General features: G+C 49.4%; 1 protein-coding gene across 1 annotated transcript; it reads right to left on the bottom strand.

The window, feature by feature from the left end:
- Positions 1-1380: 1380 nt before the first annotated feature.
- On the bottom strand, positions 1381-24865 carry LOC147119781 (uncharacterized). The gene is made up of 2 exons (XM_085985257.1): positions 24781-24865; positions 1381-8579 (listed from the first exon to the last, which is right to left on the bottom strand). The coding sequence occupies exon 2, from the start codon at positions 8393-8395 to the stop codon at positions 3506-3508; it is 4890 nt and encodes a 1629-aa protein (XP_085841383.1). The 5' UTR covers positions 8396-8579; positions 24781-24865; the 3' UTR covers positions 1381-3505.
- Positions 24866-25249: the final 384 nt, after the last annotated feature.

Here is a 25249-nt window from a genome sequence, read left to right on the forward strand (position 1 = left end):
AGGGATTGTGGATGCATTGGTAATAATTTTCCAAAACTCACTGGACTCAGCAAAGGTCCCGGCAGATTGGAAAACTGCTAATGTAACACCCTTATTTAAAAAGGGTAGTAGGCAGAAGGCTGGAAACTATAGACCTGTTAGCCTAACATCTGTGGTTGGTAAAATGTTAGAGTCCATTATTAAGGAGACAGTAATGGGACATTTGGATAAACATAATTTAATAGGACAAACTCAGCATGGTTTCATGAAGGGGAAGTCATGTTTGACAAATTTGCTTGAGTTTTTTGAGGAAGTAACATACAGGGTGGATAAAGGGGAACCAGTGGACGTAGTGTTTTTAGACTTCCAAAGGCATTTGACAAGGTGCCACACAAAAGATTATTGCTCAGGATAAAAAATCACGGGATTGGGGGTAATATTCTGGCGTGGGTGGAGGATTGGCTCTCTAACAGAAAGCAGAGAGTTGGGATAAATGGTTCGTTCTCAGATTGGCAACTAGTAACTAGTGGTGTTCCGCAGGGGTCAGTGCTGGGTCCCAACTCTTTACAATCTATATTAACGATTTGGAGGAGGGGACCGAGTGTAACATATCAAAGTTTGCAGATGATACAAAGATGGGACGGAAAGTAGTGAGTGAGGAGGACATAAAAAGCCTGCAAAGGGACATAGACAGGCTAAGTAAGTGGGCAGAGATTTGGCAGATGGAATACAATACTGGAAAATGTGAGGTTATACACTTTGGCAGGAAAAATCATAGAGCAAGTTATTATCTTAATGGCAAGAAACTGGAAAGTACTGTAGTACAAAGGGATCTGGGGGTCCTGGTGCACGAAACTCAAAAAGTTAGTATGCAGGTGCAGCAAGTGATCAAGAAGGCCAATGGAATGTTGGCTTTTATTGCTAGGGGGATGGAATATAAAAACAGGGAGGTATTGCTGCAGTTGTACAAGGTATTGGTGAGACCGCACCTGGAATACTGCATACAGTTTTGGTGTCCATACTTAAGAAAAGACACACTTGCTCTCGAGTCAGTACAAAGGTTCACTCGGTTAATCCCGGGGATGAGGTGGTGGTCATATGAGGAGAAGTTGAGTAGATTGGGACTCTACTCATTGGAGTTCAGAAGAATGAGAGGCGATCTTATTGAAACATAAGATTGTGAAGGGGCTTGATCGGGTGGATGCGGTGAGGATGTTCCCAATGATGGGTGAAACTAGAACTAGGGGGCATAATCTTAAAATAAGGGGCTGCTCTTTCAAAACTGAGATGAGGCGAAACTCCTTCACTCAGAGGGTTTTCTGCCCTCGCAACGCGATCCTATGCAGAGCTGGACAGATAGCGAACAACTTGATATCTTCCCATAAAATCACAAGGCTTGACTTTTCTTGTAACGCTTTATTGAAAGATTCTTATTATTGTAAAACTGAAATACAACACAGAAATGGAAGCACACATTAGTATACAAGCGCATAACTGATATGTATACACAAATTTAGGTACGCCTGAGCAACACAGTACATTTAGTAAACTGGGAGGCGTTCTCTTTAAATTAGCCCTGTACATAGTGTATCAAATACAGCTACTAGTTAATCAGCTAGACAGAGAAAAGTTACAACTAAACATTTTCTACAACATACAGTGCACACTAATCATCTATAGCATTCTAGAATACTTACAGACAAACAATTTCCAAGACTCAAGCATGGGGACAATACAACTGCTCAGAGCCTGTGCTGCTGTAGGAGCACCGTGGTGTAGGTCTGTGTCCCAGCGAGGACTCCACGAGGACTACGTAGCAGTCCTGTGGGGAGCGCGATGACCTCATCACGCTCGGTCGCGTTGTCCGCGCTTGGGGCGTCACGTGATGCGCGTGGTCGCGTTTCTGGCCGTGGAGGCCGAAGTCGGGAGCAGGAGCTGGAGGTCAGGCTGAGCCGGTGCCTGCCGCGGGAGCGGAAGATAGCGGCGCTCCCGGCGGCTGATCGATGCGGCCGAAGACGCCAGGCCGGGCTGTGCCAGCGGCCTTTCTGGAGGGCCGACTCGGGCCGGCAGCCGCCTCACGCACGTCACGTCGTACGTGACATGACATCAGCACGCTAAGGCGCGTCTTAAAGGGGCAATGGCCCTAAAAGGTGAGTTAAAGGGGCAACGGCCCTAACAGGTAAGTTATACATATATAAGTAGGTTATGTACATACAGTAAGGTTAAGTTAGAGGGAGAGACAGCACACTCCCCGCTTGGTACAATCCCATTTGTACCACTACGGACACAAAATAAACCTGAAGAGAACGTCCTTCGGCAGCGACATACTCAGAGTCCGTTCTCTAGGTTTCCTCGGAAAGGAGGACTACGATCTCTGAGACTGGCCTCAGAAACACTTTGTCAGTCCCCTCCTTGACGATCTTCACCTCCACCTTGCGGACCCTCTTGTCCCTGCTCGGCAGAGTTTTGACGACCAGTCCCACTGGCCATTCGTTTCTGTGTGCTTGGCTGTCTTTCAGCAAGATGACATCTCTCACTTTGACGTTTGGCTTGTCTTCTGTCCATTTCCTACGGTTCTGTAGGGTGGACAAATACTCTCCTCTCCATCTCTCCCAAAAAGTGTCTGCAAGACACTGGACTTGCTTCCACTGCTTCCTGTGCAGCTCAGCCATGTCAAAGTTTCCAGGGGGGGCTGAAATAGCACTCATCTTTTGAGTCAGGAGCATCGCTGGGGTGAGGACTGCAAGCATGTCTGGGTCAGTGGACACCGGCACCAGGGGTCTTGCATTCATGATCGCCATGACTTCAGCCATGAGAGTGCTCAAGACGTCGTGTGTGAGACGAGTAGGTCCTGTCCGAAGCAGCATGGCATCCAGAATACGCCTGGCAACACCGATGAGCCTCTCCCATGAACCACCCATGTGGGATGAATGCGGGGGGTTAAACACCCACGTGCATCCTTTCTTTTGGAGGTAGCTTCCTACCGCTGCATTGTCCGTGTGGATGTCCAACTCCTTACAGGCACCCACGAAGTTAGTCCCTCTGTCAGAGCGGAGAAGTTTGGCTGGACCACGGATTGAGAAAAGCCTCCTCAGTGCATTGATAAAGCTGTCTGTTGACATGGATTCGAGCAGCTCAATGTGCACAGCTCTGGTAGACATGCACGTAAAGAGCACCGCCCAGCGCTTGCTGCCTGTGCTACCTCCTCTAGTGCGACGCGTCATGATGGTCCATGGCCCAAAGACGTCAAGGCCCACGCTGGTGAATGGAGGCTCTGGAGTGAGTCTGTCAGCGGGCAAGTCTGCCATCTTTTGGTCCTCTAACCTCCCTCGTAGCTTGTGGCAGGTAACACACTTATGGATAATGGAAGAAACCAGGCGCTTGCTCCCGATTATCCAGTATCCGGCTGCTCGGATAGCTCCTTCTGTTATGTGTCGCTCTTGGTGAGCCACTTGCTCATGATAGTATCTCACGAGTAGTGTGGCAATGTGATGGGTGCGCGGGATGATCAGAGGGTGCTTTTCTTCTATTGACAAGTCTGCGAATGATATGCGCCCTCCGACCCGGAGCAAACCATCTTCATCTGTAACTGGGTTGAGCTTTTTTTAAGTGGGCTTTGCTTGGGGAATGTCTGTCCCTCTTCAAGGCATTTGAATTCCTCCTTGAAGACATCATGCTGGGCACAGCGAATGATCACATCTTTGGCTTGTGAAAGCTCACTTGTGCTGGATTCTTCTTTAGAACATTTCCATCCTTTGCGTTCTATGTTGTCCGAATTCCCTTTGAAGGATGCTGCTACATGAATGAGTCGGGCTGTGGTTCGGCAGAGTGTTCTCCAGCTTGAGAATCGCTCGAAGCGTTGTGAGCCCAACTGAGATTCTGAGGCTTTGGTGGCCAGGGTCGTAACTTCAGGCCGAATCTCGGTATCAGCTTCAGGCTCCACAAGGGTGAAGGGATTGGGCTCAGGAGTCTCCTCTGTGTTGACATTAGACAGGAAAGAGGGGCCCGAGAACCAACTGCTTTGCTGTAGGTGTGCTGCTGGTATAGGCCTGGTAGCATGGTCTGCAGGGTTCAGGTCTGTGGAGACATAGCACCACTGGTCAGGGTGAGTGGATCGTCTGATACCAGTCACCCGGTTGGAAACATGCACATAAAACCTTTTTGTGGAGTTGTGGATGTAATCAAGTACAATCTTGCTGTCCGTGAAGAACTTGACGGCGCCCACATCGACGTCAATCTCGTCTCTGATCAACTTGTACAGTTGAACAGCCAACACAGCTGCACAAAGCTCGAGGCGTGGAATGGTGTGGGCAGGCCGAGGGGTCAACTTGGACTTCCCCATAACGAATCCCACATGGTATTTCCCATCGGCGTCAGCCGCTCTCAAGTAGGCCACAGCTCCTATTGCTACTGTGGAAGCGTCTGAGAAGATGCACAGTTCTCTTCTCTGTGTTGAAGACAGCGAGCCTGGAATGTAGCACCTGTCTATGCGCAGGTCTTCGAGAGCCTTCAAGGGCTCCTTCCACAGGTTCCATTTTGCTTCTTTTTCTGGGAGGAGTGGAGCATCCCACTCACTCTGATCCGATGAGAGTTCCCATACTAATGCTTTTCCTTGCATTGTTATGGGAGCTACGAACACCAAAGGGTCGTACAAACTGTTGACCGTGGACAGGATGCCTCTCCGTGTGAATGGCCTTTCTTCACGGGACACCAGGAATGTGAAGCTGTCTGTTTCTAGGTTCCAGGAGAGCCCCAGGCTCCGTTGAAGGGGGAGAGGATCCACCCTAAGGTGCAAATCCTTCAGGTCCTTGGCACGGTCCTCTGCAGGGAAGGCTTCCATCACCCGTCCACTGTTCGATGCTACCTTGTGTAGTCTCAGGTTGGACTCTGCCAACATCGCTCTGGTTCTTGTCAGGAGATCTATTGCTTCTTCAGGTGTGGTAACCAAGGTAAGACCATCGTCAACATAGAACTGTCTCTCAACAAAATGCTTCGCATCGGAGCCATATTCTTGCTCACCTTTCTGAGCGGCTAGCCTCATGCAGTAGATGGCCACAGCAGGTGAAGGGCTGTTTCCAAACACGTGGACCTTCATCCTGTACTCCACCACCTTCTTGTTGAAGTCGTTGTCCTCATACCACAGGTAGCGGAGATAGTCCCTGTGGTCTTCTCGGACGACGAAGCAATAAAACATTTGCTGCACATCTGCTGTCAGGGCTACGGGTTCTTTCCTGAACCGCAGGAGAACTCCCAACAAGGTGTTGTTCAAGTCTGGGCCGCTGAGGAGTACATCGTTCAGGGACACTCCTTTGCATTCAGCGCTTGAGTCAAACACAACTCGTACCTGGCCTGGCTTTTGTGGGTGATACACACCGAATGTTGGCAGGTACCAGTGTTCTTTACCTTCTTCCAGAGGTGGGGCAGGCTCGGCTTGGTCGTTGTCCAGCATCTTCTGCATGAACTCTATGTAATGGCCTTTCATCTCTGACCTTTTCTCCAGTGTTCTCCTGAGTGAGCAGAGGCGCTTCATAGCTTGTTCCCTGTTGCTCGGAAGACGGCGTCTGGGAGAGTGAAATGGTAAGGGTGCCACCCAGCTGTGTCCATCGTCCTGGTAAACCTCCTCATCCATGATGGTTAGGAAGGCTTTGTCGTCCATGGATAGTGCTGGCTTGTCATCATCCTTGGACCTTTCAAACACTGAGCATCCTAGGCTGTCTGTGCTCACAGTGAGGCCTGCCTCTTCCTCACAGGCAGAGGAGGTTGACCTATGATGCTGCGTCATGCCATCGTAGTCTTCCTTTACCTGGATCCTGTTTGGGCATGGGCTGAGAAAGGATGTGCGGCCATTGTGCAACACGTTTGTTTTATGGACGCTGACGTCCGCTAGTTTGTGGACTGTTCCCAGGCAAACTCCACCCACGAGGACCCATCCCAGGTCAAGCCGCTGCGCATAAGGAGCGTTGTGGGGCCCGTTGATTTGCTCACGCACCTTGTGCACCCTTAAGATGTCTCTTCCCAAGAGCAGGAGGATTGGAGCGTCCGGGTCCACAGCTGGAATCTTGTTGGCAACTGGCTGTAGGTGAGGCTGATAGCGTGCGACCTCTGGGGAGGGAATTTCCGTCCTATCGTCTGGCATCATGTCACACTCAATTAGGGTGGGGAGGGGAAGCTGTAGTTTCCCATCCATGGACTCGATCATGAAGTTCCCGACTCTCCTACCCGTAGTCTCTGTTGTCCCTGCACAGGTTTTTAGCGTGTACGGAGCTGCGCTGGCCTTGACTTCAAAGAGATTGAAGAATTCGGTCTTCGCTAGAGACTTGTTACTTTGCTCATCGAGCACTGCGTACATTTTGATTGCTTTCTCCTTTCTCCCTGCAGGATATGCTTTAACCAAGCAGATTTTGGAGCATGAGCGTGGGCTGCTTGCGTTTCCACAAACCTCTGTGCACTTGGAGGTGACTGAAGATGATGTGCTTTCGCTTTGCTCCCCGCTATCCTCTTTGTCGACCGCAGCGCTCTCGGTGGTTGAAGGAGGAGGACCTGGATGCAGGGCCGCGATGTGTTTTTCGCTGTTGCACTCAAGGCACTTGATTGTCGCCTTGCAGTCTTTTGCCATGTGCCTGGTCGACCCACAACACCTGAAGCAGATGCGATTCTCTTTCAGGTATGATTTGCGCTCATCAATAGGCTTGTCTCTGAAGCTCCGGCACTTCTTGAGTGGGTGGGGCTTCTTGTGTATTGGACACTGGCGATCCGGGTCGTCCACTTTAATCCCAGCAGAACTGGATTGGTTGACTGAGGGTTCGGCTGGAACATCTGTTTTGTGCACACTCACAGAGGCTTTATTGCTGTACTTTGTGGGTTTCTCTGTTCTCGAAGGGGCGTAACAGCTGGAGGTGGAGAAAGTGAAACTTGGATCATTCCTCACCTTTGCCTGTTGTTGGACAAATCTGGAGAAGAGAGAGAAGGGGGGAAATGCCACTCCATTGTCCTCCTTGTACTTGGATCCCTTAGCTATCCATTTCTCTTGAAGATTGTGGGGGAGCTTTTCCACTATTGGGTTTACCCCACGAGCTGTATCCAAATACGAGAGGCCGGTCAGGTAACCTTCTCCCTTGGCACACTCCAGTTCGAGGAGAATGTCGCCCAGTTCTCTGAGCTCGACATTATCCTTGTTGGTTAGCTTCGGGAAGTCCTCAATCTTCTTGAGCAGTGCGTGTTCGATGACTTCTGGTGTCCCATAACAGTCTTCAAGACGTTGCCAAACCAGGTTGAGGCCTGCTGTGGGATTGAGGACGTGCGCTGAGCGAATTCTCTTCGCCTGCCTTGACGACTCGGCTCCGAGCCACTTCGTCATCAAGTCTAGTTCTTCTCTGGCTGACAGATTCAAGTCCTTGGTGGTACTCAGGAAGGACGCTTTCCATGACCAGTAATTTTCAGGACGGTCATCAAATTCTAGGAGGCCTGAACTTAATAATTCTCGGCGAGTAAGGTACCTAGCGAGGTCTTGTGCGCCTTGTGGCTCGGGCGAGGACTGCTTGGCTGGATTGGCCGAGTGTTGTGGAGGTCTCTGCAGGTGAGTCTTACTTGTTTCTTCTCTTTTAAGCTCAGTGTCTCCGAAAACGGGCCGTTTGTTGCTGTGGTGAGTAGCTGGTTCTACGTCGAGATACCTGAATGTTTCCTTTGAGAACAATTTGGAGTGTTGTTGGACATACTCACTTGTACGTTGCACCGAACTGAGGGGCTGTTCCAGATCATATGTTTCCTGGCTGGGCTCCCTGCCTTCGCTCTCCTCACCTTCTTCATAAGCCGCGGCTTCGGCTTTAGCGGCAGCGGCAGCTCTCTGGCTTTGGAGAATGTGGAGAATGGCAGCGAGGTCAGCTCTCTGCTTCGTAACGCTAGCGTCGAGGTCAGCTTTCTGCTTCATCACACTAGCTTCTTTTTCAGCAAGGGCCAATTGAGCCTGGGCAGCTTCTGCCTTGGCACGTGCTTTGGCGGCTGCAGAAGCTGTCGATGACGACGGTCTGCTGGACTGCCGAGATGATCTAGTGGATACTTTAGAGGACTGTGCTGTCTGCTTCATCACAGTAGCGTCGAGGTCAGCTCTCTGCTTCATCACACTAGCGTCGAGGTCAGCTCTCTGCTTCATCGCGCTAGCGTCGAGGTCGGCTCTCTGCTTCATAAGGTCAGCTTCTTTTTCAGCGAAGGGCAATTGAGCCTGGGCAGCTTTTGCCTTGGCACGTGCTTTGGCGGCTGCAGAGGTTGTCGATGACGACGGTCTGCTGGACCGCCGAGATGACCTAGAGGATACTTTAGAGGGCTGTGACTTGGCATCGTTTGCTAGGAGAGGCTCATGCTTCTCGCTTGACTGGTCGACGTCCTCTATGGTATATTGTTTTCCTGAGCGTAGACTCATGGTAGCTGAGTGGTATCTTCCTGTGCTTGAGCCCGCTGTGCTGTTGTCTTTTTACTTTTCTGCCCTCGCAATGCGATCCTATGCAGAGCTAGACAGATAGCGAACAACTTGATATCTTCCCATAAAATCACAAGGCTTGACTTTTCTTGTAACGCTTTATTGAAAGATTCTTCTTATTGTAAAACTGAAATACAACACAGAAATGGAAGCACACATTAGTATACAAGCGCATAACTGATATGTATACACAAATTTAGGTACGCCTGAGCAACACAGTACATTTAGTAAACTGGGAGGCGTTCTCTTTAAATTAGCCCTGTACATAGTGTATCAAATACAGCTACTAGTTAATCAGCTAGACAGAGAAAAGTTACAACTAAACATTTTCTACAACATACAGTGCACACTAATCATCTATAGCATTCTAGAATACTTACAGACAAACAATTTCCAAGACTCAAGCATGGGGACAATACAACTGCTCAGAGCCTGTGCTGCTGTAGGAGCACCGTGGTGCAGGTCTGTGTCCCAGCGAGGACTCCACGAGGACTACGTAGCAGTCCTGTGGGGAGCGCGATGACCTCATCACGCTCGGTCGCGTTGTCCGCGCTTGGGGCGTCACGTGATGCGCGTGGTCGCGTTTCTGGCCGTGGAGGCCGAAGTCGGGAGCGGGAGCTGGAGGTCAGGCTGAGCCGGTGCTTGCCGCGGGAGCGGAAGATAGCGGCGCTCCCGGCGGCTGATCGATGCGGCCGAAGACGCCAGGCCGGGCTGTGCCGGCGGCCTTTCTGGAGGGCCGAGTCGGGCCGGCAGCCGCCTCACGCACGTCACGTCGTACATGACATGGCGTCAGCACGCTAAGGCGCGTCTTAAAGGGGCAATGGCCCTAACAGGTAAGTTATACATATATAAGTAGGTTATGTACATACAGTAAGTTAAGTTAGAGGGAGAGACAGCACAGAGGGTGGTAGGTTTGTGGAATTTGCTGCCCCAGAAAGCTGTGGAAGCTACATCATTAAATAAATTTAAAACAGAAATAGATAGTTTCCTAGAAGTAAAGGGAATTAAGGGTTACGGGGAGCGGGCAGGAAATTGGACATGAGTCTAGGTTCGGCATGGTCATGGCCCTGTGGGTAGTGGAGTGGGCCCAGGGGCCGTGTAGCCTGGTTCTGCTACTACTGTGTTCTAATTCTGTGTTAGATTTCAGGAGATGCTTTTATTCCTGTTCCTGGCTGGGGTGGAGATCGCCTTTACAGAAGGTGAGTGCTGTAGAAAATATAGGGACAGAGTGATCTCCTGGAAGAATTTCGATCGCCTCGATGGGTCGGAGAGGAATTTCCCAGATTTTTTTCTCCCAAATTGGCCATTGGGTCTTGATCTGGTTTTTCGCCTCTCCCGGGAGATCACATGGGTTCGGGTGGATGCAGAGTGATAGAAGATTTGAGGTTAGGATCAGATCAGCCATGATCTTATTGAATGGTGGAGCAGGCTCGAGGGGCCGATTGGCCTACTCCTGCTCCTATTTCTTATGTTATGTTCTTATGTAGCCGCTCGTAGTCCCGTCGGTTTATGACTGTTAGGGCTGATCCTGTGTCCAATTCCATTTTTACCTGGACTCCTGCTATCTTGAGAGTGACCCAAATGGTTCGGTGATCCTCCGTTTTGATCACATTATGTAATTTCAGACAACTCAGCTCCCTGTTTTCGGAGTCGGTATCACTCTTTTGTTCGTCTGAACTATTCTCCGTCACCTTATGTACCTTCTTGTACTTTTCTTTTGGAGATTTCTTATTGCTGGTTTCCTTTCCCAACCTGCAGACTCGTGCTATGTGTCCTACTTTTCCACACTGTCTGCACACTTTGTCTTTGAACCAGCAATCATTGTGGTCGTGTGTTGTTCTGCTGCAGCGATAGCACTTCTCTGTTCTGTATGACATTTCGTTTGTGCCATATTCTTGCGGTCTCTGTTGTATCTCTGCAGCGCCCCGTGCTGCTGCTTCATCTGATACTGCAATGCTGAAAGCCTTGTCCAGCGTAAGGTCCTTTTCAGATAAAAGCCGTTTCTGGGTTCCTTCACTTTGAAGCACACACACAAACTTGTCCCTTAAGGTATCTGCCAGTCCCGTTCCAAACTGGCAGTGTTTCGATAGTTTGCTCAGTTCTGTTAAATATTCAGCATTGCTTTCATCCTTATGCTGGTTCCGTTTGTGAAACTTGAATCTTTCTGCTATCAGCAGCGGTGTGGGGTTTAAATGTTCCTGTAGTATCGTCACTATGTCTCCAAAACTCTCTTCCATTGGCTTCGCTGGGGTTACTAGATTTCGTAATAAGCCATACGTCTTTGCACCCATTAAATTTAACAATACCGGCGCTTTCTCGTCATCTGACACCTCATTTGCCTTGCAGTATACCTCTATTCGTTTGACATATGTAGTCCAATCTTCGACTTCATTGTCAAATGCGGTGATACTGCCACTCTTTGGCATTTTGGGTGTGGTTTACAATGGCTTAAAATGGCATCTCCCGCGCTTTCCTTCCTCCCCCGCTGCTGCCAACGCCGCTCTAGCGGTCCTCGTGGCAATGGCGGCGCCCTGTAGGTTTCGCGCGCTTCTCCTGCGTTGCTGCCAACGCTGCTCTCGGCGGTCCTCGTGGCAATGGCGGCGCCTCGCGGGTTTCTGCGCGTCTCTCTCCCTCTCCTCGACGCTGCTCGGCCCCTGAACGCCGGCTGTGCCCTGTGCGCTCTGCCCTCTTTCTCTCTCCCGTCGACGCTGCTCGGCCCTTTGCTGTGCCGCTCGGTCGAGCTCTAGCCCGCCGCTGTCCGGGAAGGATCTGCGCACTACCTGTTGCCAGCCCGTTTCGCTGGACCACCGCGACTGGAAAGCCAAGCCTGGCTCTCAACAGCCTCCCCCGCAATTCTCAAGTCTCTGCTGGATGACTGGGCGGTTGCCCGTGGTCGACGCCCATGTCTCTGGCCTTGACCTCCAATCTACTGGTCTCCAGGAACGAATCCCTGGGAGGTGATGCAGAGTTGCAGGTAGGATCGAATTTGCCTCGTCGCCAATGTTGTGTCCGTCAGTAGTAAGACACAGACTGCAGGAGAACGGTACAACAGGTGTTTACTCAACGTGGCTCACTCTGGAACTGAACTTACAGATTACTACTCAGTGCTATATACAGGTGTGGTCACTGCCGGTACTACAGTATACATGAGCTGTAAAAAGTAGATCCCCCCTTAAAGGTATATACATTACATGAAGGAGAGCGACTTTATACATCTGCAACTCGACTAGAACTTTGACAGCACCACCCAAACACGCGACCTCCACCACCGAGAAGGACAAGGGCAGCAGGTGCATGAGAAGACCATCCCCTTCCAGTTCCCCTCCAAGATACACACTATCCTGACTTGGGCATATATCGCCGTTCCTACATCGTCGCTGGGTGAAAATCCTGGAACTCCTTACCTAACAGCTTTCTGAGAGTAGCTGCACCACACGGACCGCAGAGGTTCAAGAAGAAGGCCCAGCATCACCTTCTCAACGGGCAACTGCGGACTGGCAATATCTGCTGGCCTTGCTAGTGACACCCACATCGAATGAATTTAAAAATCTGTATATATAAACTGGATTGAAAGCCTCTACAGAAATACTTTTTCCTAAAACGATAATCTTTTACACTGTACGGACAGTGTCTGTTTAGCAACCTAATCTCCCCTAGAATCCACCTCCCTTCACAGTCTCACATTGGAAATTGTTGGGTCCAACTGCGCTCAGAAGTACTGGGGGTTAAACCCAGCAGCTTCTCCCCCCTCTCCACTGCAGCTCAAACTGATGCAACAAGAAAGCCCTACACAGGAGGCCAGGGACCGAGTTCCACATCCACCACCCACCCTGATGCTAACCGGCTCTGAATTGCTCCCTCTGCTGTATAAATGCAAGTTGTTGTGTTTCTTGTCTGGGGGAGGTGCTGCAACCTGGGGTTAATGGTGCCGGGATCGTGGCCGCACGTCCGCCGGCTCTGACTCAGGGCCTGAGACCCACACTCGGTGTTGCTGAGGGATTCCAACCCTGGGACAGTACATGGGGATTCCAACCCTGGGACTGTACATTGGGATTCCAACCCTGGGACTGTACATGGGGATTCCAACCCTGAGAATGTACATGGGGATTCCAACCCTGGGACTGTATATGGGGATTCCAACCCTGAGAATGTACATGGGGATTCCAACCCTGATAATGTACATTGGGATTCCAACCCTGAGAATGTACATGGGGATTCCAACCCTGGGACTGTACATGGGGATTCCAAATCTGGGACTGTACATGGAGATTCCAACCCTGGGACTGTACATGGGGATTCCAACCCTGGGACTGTACATGGGGATTCCAAAACTGGGACTGTACACGGGGATTCTAATCTTGGGACTGTATGTGGGGATTCTAACCCTGGGACTGCACATGGCGATTCCGACCATGGGACTGTACATGGGGATTCCAACCCTGGGACTGTACATGGCCATTCCAGCACTGGGACTGTACAAGGAGATCCCAGCACTGGGACTGTACATGGGGATTCTAACCATGGGACTGTACATGGGGATTCTAACCCTGGGACTGTACATGGGGATTCCAACCCTGGGACTGTACATGGGGATTCCAACCCTGGGACTGTACATGGCCATTCCAGCACTGGGACTGTACAAGGAGATCCCAGCACTGGGACTGTACAAGGGGATTCCAGCACTGGGACTGTATAAGGGAAATCTAACACTGTGATTGTACATGGGGATTGCAACCCTGGGATTGTTCATGGCGATTCCAACACTGGGACTGTATAAGGGAAATCTAACACTGTGATTGTACATGGGGATTGCAACCCTGGGATTGTTCATGGCGATTCCAACACTGGGACTGTACATCGGGATTCCAGCACTGGGACTGCACATGGGGAATTCCAACCGTGGGACTGCACATGGGGATTCTAACCCTGGGACTGTACAAAGGGATTCCAACCATGGGACTGTACATGGGGATTCCAACCCTGGGACTGTACATGGGGATTCCAAAACTGGGATTGTACATGGGGATTCTAATCTTGGGACTGTATGTGGGGATTCTAACCCTGGGACTGTACATGGGGATTCCAACCCTGGAATTGTACATGGGGACTCCAACACTGGGACTGTACATGAGGATTCCAAACCTGGGACTGTACATGGGGAGTACAACCCTGAGACTGTACATGGGGATTCTAACCCTGGGACTGTACATGGGGATTCCAACCCTGGGACTGTACATGGGGATTACAACCCTGAGACTGTACATGGGGATTCTAACCCTGGGACTGGACATGGGGATTCCAAACCTGGGACTGTACATGGGGATTCCAAACCTGGGACTGTACATGGGTATTCCAACCCTGGGACTGTACAGGGGATTTCAACACTGGGACAGTACATGGGGATTCTAACCCTGGGACTGCACATGGGGCTTCTAACCCTGGGACGGTAAATGGGGATTCCAGCCCTGGGACTGTACATGGGGCTTCTAACCCTGGGACTGTACATGGAGATTCTAACCCTGGGACTGTACATGGGGATTCTAACCCTGGGATTGTACATGGGGATTCTAACCCTGGGACTGTCATAGAGTCATAGAGTTTTACAGCACAGAAAGAGGCCCTTCGGCCCATCGTGTCTGCGCCGCCCATCCATCCGGCCAGTCTAATCCCATTTTCCAGCATTTGGTCCATAGCCTTGTATGCAATGGCATTTCAAGTGCTCATCCAAATGCTTCTTGAATGTTGTGAGGGTTCCTGCCTCCACCACCCTTTCAGGCATTGAGTTCCACATTCCAACCACCCTCTGGGTGAAAAAGTTCCTCCTCAAATCCCCTCTAAATCTCCTGCCCCTTACCCTGAATCTATGCCCCCTTGTTATTGACCCCCCCACTAAGGGGAAAAGTTCCTCTTTATCTACCCTATCTATGCCCCTCATTATTTTGTACACCTCAATCAGGTCCCCCCTCAGCCTTCTCTGCTCCAAGGAAAACAACTCCAGCCTGTCCAGCCTCTCTTCATAGCTGAGGCGCTCCATCCCAGGTAACATCCTGGTGAATCTTCTCTGCATCCTCTCCAAAGCAATCACATCCTTCCTATAGTGAGGCGACCAGAACTGCACACAGTACTCCAGCTGTAGCCTCACCAGCGTTTTGTACAGCTCCATCATAACCTCCCTGCTCTTATATTCTGTGCCTCGGCTAATGAAGGCAAGTATCCCATATGCCTTTTTAACCACCTTATCTACCTGCTCCGCTGCCTTCAGGGATCTATGTACATGTACACCAAGGTCCCTCTGACCCTCTGTACTTCCTAGGGTCCTACCACTCATTGTGTATTCCCTTGCCTTATTTGTCCGTCCAAAATGCATCACCTCGCACTTTTCAGGGTTAAATTCCATTTGCCACTTTTCCGCCCATCTGACCAACCCGTTTATATCGTCCTGTAGCCGGAGGCTTTCCCCCTCGCAATTTACCACCCCACCAATTTTCGTGTCATCTGCGAACTTACTGATCATACCTTTTACATTTTCATCCAAATCATTTATGTAGATCACAAGCAATAAGGGACCCAGCACCGATCCCTGAGGTACCCCACTGGACACAGGCTTCCAGTCACAAAAGCAACCTTCGACCAGCACCCTCTGCCTCCTGCCACTCAGCCAGTTTAGGATCCAACGCGCCAAGGCACCCTGGATCCCATGAGCTCTTACCTTCTTGACCAGTCTCCTATGCGGGACTTTGTCAAAAGCTTTACTGAAGTCCATGTACACCACATCCACAGCATTTCCCTCATCCACCCCACTAGTCACCCCCTCGAAAAATTCGATCAGATTTGTTAGACATGATTTACCCTTAACAAAGCCATGCTGACTATCCCCGATTAATCCTTGCCTCTCCAAGTGGAGATTAATTTTGTCCCTCAGAATTTTTTCCAATAATTTCCCCACCACAGATGTTAGACTCACTGGCCTGTAATTCCCTGGTTTATCCCTGCTACCCTTCTTGAATAATGGTACTACGTTAGCTGTTCTCCAGTCCTCTGGTACATCCCCTGTGGCCAGAGAGGTTCTGAAAATTAGTGTCAGAGCCCCTGCAATCTCCTCCCTTGCCTCCCACAGCAGCCTGGGATACATCTCGTCCGGGCCTGGGGATTTATCCACTTTTTGGCCTGCTAAAACCGCTAGCACCTCCTCCCTCTCGATGCTAATATGTTCAAGTATGTCACAGTCCCCTTGCCCGATTTCTATGTCTGCATCGTCTTTGTCCATAGTGAACACAGATGCAAAAAATTCATTTAAAACCCCGCCTACATCCTCTGGCTCTACACACAGATTGCCACTTTGGTCCCTAATGGGCCCTACCCTTTCCCTGGTTATCCTCTTGCCCTTAATATACTTATAAAACATCTTAGGATTTTCCTTTATTTTGCTCGCCAGTGTTATTTCATGGCCCCTCCTCGCCCTCCTAATTTCTTTTTTAAGTATGCCCCTGCACTTTTTATACTCCTCTAGGGCTTCTTCTGTCTTTAGTCTTTTGTAACTGCCAAAAGCCCCCCTCTTATTTCTAATGCATTTCTGTATATCCCTTGTCATCCAAGGTTCCCTTTGCTTGTTGGTCCCACCCTTGACCTTTACAGGAACATGTTGGCGTTGTACTCTCTCTATTTCCCTTCTGAAAGTCTCCCACTGTTTTGATGTGGATTTTCCTATAAGCAGCTGCTCCCAGTCCACTTTGGCCAGATCCTGCCTTATCATATTAAAATCGGCCTTCCCCCAATTTAGAACCCTTATTTCCGGGCCGTCTTTGTCTTTTTCCATGACCACCTTAAATCTCACCGAATTATGGTCACTGTCGCCAAAATGCTCTCCTACTGACACTTCCACCACTTGCCCGGCTACATTCCCCAGAATTAGGTCCAGTACCGCCCCCTCTCTTGTAGGACTTTCTACATGTTGGCTCAAAAAGCTCTCCTGGATGCACTTTAAGAATTCTGCACCCTCTAAGCCTTTCACACTCTGACTGTCCCAATTTATATTGGGGAAGTTGAAATCCCCCACTATTATTACCCTATTATTTTCGCACTTCTCGGAGATTTGCCTACATATCTGTTCCTCTATCTCCCCCTGACTGTTTGGGGGCCTATAGTACACTCCCAGCAAAGTGCTTGCCCCCTTTTTGTTTTTAAGTTCTACCCATATGGCCTCATTAGAGGAACCCGCTAATATATCATCCCTCCTTACAGCAGTAATTGACTCCTTAATTAATATTGCAACACCCCCTCCCCTTTTACACCCCCCTCTGTCTCGCCTGAAGATTCTATACCCCGGAATATTGAGCTGCCAGTCCTGACCCTCCCTCAACCATGTCTCCGTGATAGCAACAATATCGTACTCCCATGTGTTCAACAACAACTTCAGTTCATCCACCTTATTTGCAAGACTCCTTGCATTAAAATAAATGCCTTCCAGCCCTGCCATATTCTCTTTTGCCTTCACATATTTGCTCTGCCTTCCCAGCTGACTTGTTTTTCCCTCTGTATTTGGCCCTAAATCACCCCCTACTATAGCTCCACTCTGTACCCCAACCCCCTGCCAAGTTAGTTTAAACCCTCCCCAGCAGTGCTAGCAAACCTCCCCGCAAGGATATTGGTTCCCCCCTGGTTCAGGTGTAAACCGTCCGACTTGTACAAGTCCCACCTTTCCCAGAAGCAGACCCAGTGATCCAGGAAACTAAAGCCCTCCCCCTTGCACCATCCCTTTAGCCACGCATTCATCTGTTCTATCTTCCTATTCCTATACTTACTAGCACGTGGCACCGGGAGTAATCCAGAGATTACAACCTTTGAGGTCCTGCTCCTTAATCCTTCACCTAGCTCCCTAAATTCTTGCTGCAGGACCTCATCCCTCTTTTTACCTATGTCGTTGGTACCAATGTGGACCACGACCACTGGATGTTCTCCCTCCCCCTCCAGAATGCCCTGCAGCCGCTCAGTGACATCCTTGACCCTGGCACCAGGGAGGCAACAAACCATCCTGGATTCACATCTACGGCCACAGAAACGCCTATCTGTTCCCCTTACTATAGAATCCCCTACCACTATTGCTCTCCCACTCTTTTTCCCCCCTTCCTGGGCAGCAGGAGCACCCCCAGTGCCAGGAAGTTGGCCGCTGCTGCCTTCCCCTGGTGAGTCATCCCCCTCAACAGTATCCAAAGCGGTATACTTGTTTGAAAGGGGGATGTCCGCAGGGGTTCCCTGCACTACCTGCCTGCCTTTGTTGCTCCGCCTGATGGTCACCCCCTGTGCTGCCCTACCCTGAGGCGTGCACAACTCGCTAAACGTGTTATCCACGAGCCTTTCAGCATCGCGCATGCTCCAAAATTCATCCACCCGCAGCTCGAGCGCCGCAATGCGGTCTACAAGTAGCTGCAGCTGGATGCATTTCCTGCACACATGGTCATCAGGGACACTGGCAGCATCCCTGACTTCCCACATAGAGCAGGAGGAGCAGAGCACGGGTCTGAACTCTCCTGCCATGACTTACCCCTTTAATTTCTTTAAAAATTTATTCAATACCCCAGTTACAGGTATGCTCTAGGGCGCTTTATTTACCAACTATCCCCACTACACCACAGAAATTTAACACCACAGAATTCAAGCTTGTATTGAAAAAAGAGAAATACTCACCAACCAATCACCTACCTGCTCCCTGGTGACGTCACACACTGATTACTTTTTACCTCTCTCCCCGCTGCTGAGTTGGTATACCTCGCCTCTCTCCGGTTTTTATACCGGTCTCACCACACTGCTCCCGACTGGTCTCGGGCCTCGCTGGTCGCCGGGTTTTCTCCCGAGCTCCTCCTCGCTGCTCCCGACTGGTCTCGGGCCTCGCCTCTCTCCGGTTTTTATACCGGGCTCCGACTCACTGCTCCCGACTGGTCTCAGGCCTCGCTGGTCGCCGGGTTTTCTCCCGAGCTCCTCCTCGCTGCTCCCGCTGGTCCCGACTGGTCTCGGGCCTCGCCTCTCTCCGGTTTTTATACCGGGCTCCGACTCACTGCTCCCGACTGGTCTCGGGCCTCGCTGGTCGCCGGGTTTTCTCCCGAGCTCCTCCTCGCTGCTCCCGACTGGTCTCGGGCCTCGCCTCTCTCCGGTTTTTATACCGGTCTCACCACACTGCTCCCGACTGGTCTCGGGCCTCGCTGGTCGCCGGGTTTTCTCCCGAGCTCCTCCTCGCTGCTCCCGCTGGTCCCGACTGTATATGGGGATTCTAACCCTGGGACTGTACATGGGGATTCTAACATTGGGACTGTACATGGAGATTCCAACCCTGGGACTGTACATGGGGATTCTAACCCTGGGACTGTACATGGGGATTCTAACCCTGGGACTGTACATGGGGATTCCAACCCTGGGACTGTACATGGGGATTCTAACCCTGGGAGTGTACATGGGGAAACCTACCCTGGGACTGTACATGGGGATTCCAACCCTGGGACTGTACAGGGGGATTCCAGCCCTGCGACAGTACATGGGGATTCCAGCACTGGGACTGTACAAGGGGATTCCATCACTGGGACTGTACAACGGAAATCTAACCCTGGGATTGTACATAAGAACATAAGAAATAGGAGCAGGAGTAGGCCAATCGGCCCCTCGAGCCTGCTCCGCCATTCAATAAGATCATGGCTGATCTGATCCTAACCGCCAATCCACTTTCACAGAACCATCTCCTGAATCTAACAGAATTAGACACACGAAATAGGAGCAGGATCAGGCTACACGGCCCCTGGGCCTGCTCCGCTACCCACAGGGCCATGACCATTCCGAACCTAGACTCATGTCCAGATTCCTGCCTGCTCCCCGTAACCCTTAATTCCCTTTACTTCTAGGAAACTGTTTATTTCTGTTTTAAATTTATGCAATGATGTAGCTTCTACAGCTTTTTGGGGCAGCATATTCCATGGACCTACCACCCTCTGAGTGAAGTAGTTCCTCCTCATCTCAGTTTTGAAAGAGCAGCCCCTTATTCTAAGACTATGCCCCCTAGTTCTAGTTTCACCCGTCATCGGGAACACCTTCCCCGCATCCACCCGATCCAACCCCTTCACAATCTTATATGTTTCAATAAGATCGCCTCTCATTCTTCTGAACTCCAATGAGTAGAGTCCCAATCTACTCAACCTCTCCTCATATGTCCATCCCCTCATCCCCGGGATTAACCGAGTGAACCTTCTTTGTACTGACTCGAGAGCAAGTATGTCCTTTCTTAAGTATGGACACCAAAACTGTACGCAGTATTCCAGGTGCGGTCTCACCAATATCTTGTACAACTGAAGCAATACCTCCCTATTTTTATATTCTATCCGCCTAGCAATGAAAGCCAACATTCCACTGGCCTTCTTAATCACTTGCTGCACCTGCATACTAACCTTTTGAGTTTCGTGCACCAGGACCCCCAGATCCCTTTGTACTTCAGTACTTTCCAGTTTCTTGCCATTAAGATAATAACTTGCTCTACGATTTTTCCTGCCAAAGTGCATAACCTCACACTTTCCAGTATTGTATTCCATCTGCCAAATCTCTGCCCACTTACTTAGCCTGTCTATGTCCCCTTGCAGGTTTTTTATGTCCTCCTCACTCACTACTTTCCCTCCCATCTTAGTATCATCTGCAAACTTTGATCTGTTACACTCGGTCCCCTCCTCCAAGTCGTTAATATAGATTGTAAAGAGTTGGGGACCCAGCACTGACCCCTGCGGAACACCACTAGTTACTGATTGCCAGTCTGAGAATGAACCATTTATCCCAACTCTCTGCCTTCTGTTAGATAGCCAATCCTCTATCCATGCCAGAATATTACCCCCAATCCCGTGATTTTTTATCTTAAGCAATAATCTTTTGTGTGGCACCTTGTCAAATGCCTTTTGGAAGTCTAAATACACTATGTCCACTGGTTCCCCTTTATCCACCCTATATGTTACTTCCTCAAAGAACTCCAGCAAATTTGTCAAACATGACTTCCCCTTCATAAAACCATGCTGACTTTGTCCTATTAAATTATGATTATCCAAACGTCCTGTTACTGTCTCCTTAATAATGGACTCCAAAATTTTACCTGCCACAGATGTTAGGCTAACCGGTCTATAGTTTCCAGTCTTCTGTCTACTGCCCTTTTTAAATAAGGGTGTTACATTAGCAGTTTTCCAGTCTGCCGGGACCTTTGCCGAGTCCAGGGAGTTTTGGAAAATTATTACCAATGCATCCACAATCCCTACCGCCACTTCCCTCAAGACCCTAGGATGTAAGGCATCAGGTCCAGGTGATTTATCCGCCTTGAGTCCCATTATTTTACCGAGTACCACTTCCTTAGTGATTTTGATCGTGTTTAGCTCCTCCCCCCCTTTAGCCCCCTGTTTGTCCAGTGTTGGGATATTCTTAGTGTCTTCTACTGTAAAGACTGATATAAAATATTCATTCAGTGTTTTTGCCATCTCCATATTTCCCACCATTAATTTCCCGGTCTCATCCTCTAAGGGACCAACATTTACTTTAGCCACCCTTTTTCTTTTTATATAACGATAAAAACTCTTACTATCTGTTTTTATATTTTTTGCTAATTTACTTTCATAATCTATCTTCCCTTTCTTAATCAATCTTTTTGTTATTTTTTGCTGTCTTTTAAAGTTTTCCCAATCCTCTATCCTCCCACTAGATTTGGCTACCTTATATGCCTTTGTTTTTAGTCGAATACTATCCTTAATTTCTTTACTTAGCCACGGGTGGCTGTCTTTTCTTTTACACCCTTTTCTTCTCAGTGGAATATATATTTTTTGGAAGTTGTAAAATAACTCCTTAAATGTACACCACTGATCATGTATCATCTTACCCTTTAAACTATTTTCCCAATCCACTCTACTCAATTCCGCTCTCATACCTTCATAGTCTCCTTTATTCAAGCTTAGCACGCTTGTTTGAGATCCAACCTTCTCACCCTCTAATTGAATATGGAATTCAACCATGTTATGGTCACTCATTCCAAGGGGATCCTTTACTAGGGCATTTTTAATTAATCCTGTCTCGTTACACAGGACTAGATCTAAGGTTGCTTGCCCCCTGGTCGGTTCAGTTACATACTGCTCAAGAAACCCATCCCTAATACACTCAATGAACTCATCCTCAAGGCAGCCCTGCCCAATTTGATTTGTCCAATTAATATGATAGTTAAAATCCCCCATAATTATAGATGTTCCCTTATTACAAGCCTCAACTATTTCCTGATTGATACTCCGTCCAACAGAGTTGCCACTGTTCGGAGGCCTACAGACTACGCCCACTAGTGTATTTTTCCCCTTATTATTCCTTACCTGCACCCAAACTGTTTCATTATCCTGATCTTTTGACCCAATATCATTTCTCTGTATTACAGTGATTCCATCCTTTATTAACATAGCCACCCCACCTCCCCTTCCTTCCTGCCTGTCCTTCCTGATCGTTAAATAACCTGGTATGGGGATTGCAACCCTGGGATTGTACATGGGGATTCCAACCTTGGGACTGTACATCGGGATTCCAGCACTGGGACTGTACATGGGGAATTCCAACCATGGGACTGTACATGGGGATTCCAACTCTGGGACTGTACATGGGGATTCTAACCCTGGGACTGTACATGGGGCTTCCAACCCTGGGACTGTACATGAGGCTTTCAACCCTGGGACTGTACATGGGGATTCTAACCCTGGGACTGTACATGCAGATTCCAACCCTCGGACTGTACATGGTGATTCCAACCCTGGAACTGTACATGCGGATTCCAACCCTGGGACTGTACATGGGGATTCTAACCCTGGGACTGTACATGGGGATTCTAACCTTGGGACTGTACATGGCGATTCTAACCCTGGGACTGTACATGGGGATTCTAATCCTGGGACTGTACATGGGGATTCAAACCCTGAGTCTGTACATGGGGATTCCAACCCTGGGACTGTACATGGGGATTCCAACCCTGGGACTGTACATGGGGATTCTAACCCTGGGACTGTACATGGGGATTCTAACCCTGGGACTGTACATGGGGATTCCAACCCTGGGACTGTACATGGGGATTCCAACCCTGGGACTGTACATGGGGATTCCTATCCTGGGACTGTAGATGGGGATTCCAACCCTGGGACTGTACATCGGGATTCCACCCCTGGGAATGTACATGGAGATTCCTATCCTTGGACTGTACAAGGGGGGCTCAGCTCTGGGGCTCTTCTGTTACAATTGTGTGGGATGTTAACCGTATGCTTTGTTTTTACCAGCGCCTTCAGGAGAGATGGTGAGAAATCCGAAGTGTGGAGAGTTTAAATCAAATTCCAGATGGGTTGCATCCCTGGTTGCTAAGGGAATTGGGGAAGGAGGTAGCAGAAGGGCTTGCCATAATTTTCCGATCTTCCCTAGATGTGGGGGAGGTGCCTGAGGATTGCAAAGTGGCAAATGTGACACCATTGTTCAAGAAAGTGTGTGAGGAAAATCAAAGAAACTGCAGGGGTAACATCAGTGGTAAAGTTTGAGAAATGATAATAAAGTAAAAAAATTAACGGGCATTTGGAGAGGTTTAAGCTAATTAAGGAAAGCCAACACGGGTTTGTAAAAGGCAGATCGTGTTTGACTAAACTAATTTAATTCTTTGATGAAGTAACAGAGAGGATTGATGAAGGGAATGCAGTGGATGTTGTCTACATGGATTTTCGGAAGGCGTTTGACAAAGCACCACATAGAAGATTTGTTAACAAAATGGAGGCTCATGGAATAGGTGGGTCAGTGGCAGCTTGGATATGGAATTGGCTTAAGGATAGAAAACAGCGAGTTGTGGTAAATGGCTGTTTTTCAGACTAGAGGATGGTGGACAGTGGTGTTCCCCAAGGGTCAGTGCTGGGGCTTTTTTTGATATATATAAATGACCTGGACATTGGATTACAGAGTTGAATTTCTAAATTTGCCAATGACACCAAACTTGGGTTGTGGCAAACAGTGATGATTATATCAATCGACTGCAACAGGACATAGAAAGGCTAGCAGAATGGGCAGACAAGTGGCAGATGGAATTTAATACAGAGAAGTGTGAGGTGATGCATTTTGGCAGAAGGAACAGGGAGAGGCAACATACACTTAATGGCACAGTTTTAAAGAGTGTGCAGGGACAGAGGGACCTGGGAGTTAATGTGCATAGGTCCCTGAAGGTGGCATGACATATTGAGAGAGTGGTTAGCAAAGCATATGGGATCATGGGCTTCACAAATAGAGGTATTGAGTACAAAAGTAGAGAAGTTATGCCCAACCTTTATAAAGCGCTGGTTAGGCCATAACTGGAGTATTGCATCCAGTTCTGGTCACCACACTTTCGGAAGGATGTGAAGGCCCTTGAGAGGGTGCAGAGGAGATTTACCAGAATGGGTCCGGGGATGATCTTAGCTACAAGGATAGGTTGCAGAAGCTGGATTTGTTTTCATTGGAGCAAAGGAGGTTGAGGGGTGATTTGATAGAGGTGTACGAGTTATGATGTGTTTGGATAGGCTAGAGGGGGAAAGGCTGTTCCCACTAGTTGATGGTACAAGGACGAGGGGACACAGATTTAGGTTTTGGGCAAGAGATTCAAGGGGATGTGAGGAAAAACATTTTTACACAGCGAGTGATGAGGACCTGGAACTCGCTGCCAACAGAAGTGGTGGAAGTGGAGACACTTAATGTTTTCAAGGGGAGACTGGATAGGCATTTGAGGGAAATAAACTTGCAGGGCTACGGGGATAGAGCAGGGTAATGGGATTGAATGGATTGCTGTACAGAGAGCTGGCACGGACTCGATGGGCCAAATGGCCTCGGCTGTGCCCTCATGACTGTATAAAGGTGCTGACTCTGGCTGGGTTCAGTTCTACACCCACTGGTTCCCCTCCCCTCAAGGTGCTGACTCTGGCTGGGTTCAGTTCCACACTCACTGGGACCCTGAAGCTCCGCCCACTGGTGGTTCCTTTTTTCCAGTTCTGACGAAAGGTCATCGACCTGAAACGTTAACTCTGTTTCTCTCTTCACATATGCTGCCTGACCTGCTGAGTATCTCCAAAATTTTGTTTTTATTCCTTTATAAAGATGGCCGCGCACGCGCAGTATCAAGTAAGATGGCGACGCCCGAACCCTCAGCTGTCCTTTGCAAAGATAGCGGCCGTTAACCTGGGCCTGTTCCTGGGGAAAAGCCTCCGAGCTGGAAACGCGGAACCTGCAGGTTCTCATTTAGGGCTTGCGACCTACACCAGATGCTTATGAAACCCACCCGCCGGGTGCATTACCTTCCTGCGCCCCGCTGATTCCTAATCGGCGTAAGTCGCATCTGCAGCTTTTGTGCGTTTGTCGCACTCGCCGTCCGGTACCAGAATGACACTGCGCATGCTCCAAAAAAGGCGGGCACGGCGCCTGCGTACTGGGCTCCTCCTGTGTGAAGGGGACACATTCTCCCCCGCGGCGCATTCTGGGGAACAACCCTGCCATTGCAAGCCCAATTCGTGAATGGATAATGAGTTTCTGTGACCCCATTGAGAGAAAATTCAGCAATAATTCACACTGAAACCCAAGTGCACGGGCACTCTGCAACGGTTCGGTCCTGGATGTGATTAATAACAGAATCCAAACCCCTGCAGTCACATGTGAACTCACTGGAGTCTCAGCAGGTGGGGTGAATTTCTTCCCACACACAGGATATTGAAACAGCCTCTCTCCAGTATCAATGCGCTGATCGTGCATCAACTGCTTTGAACTTGA

Source organism: Somniosus microcephalus, chromosome 4, assembly GCF_052327205.1.
Source record: "Somniosus microcephalus isolate GS21.2 chromosome 4, FLI_Smic_1.0, whole genome shotgun sequence".
In the NCBI taxonomy this organism is placed as follows: domain Eukaryota; kingdom Metazoa; phylum Chordata; class Chondrichthyes; order Squaliformes; family Somniosidae; genus Somniosus; species Somniosus microcephalus.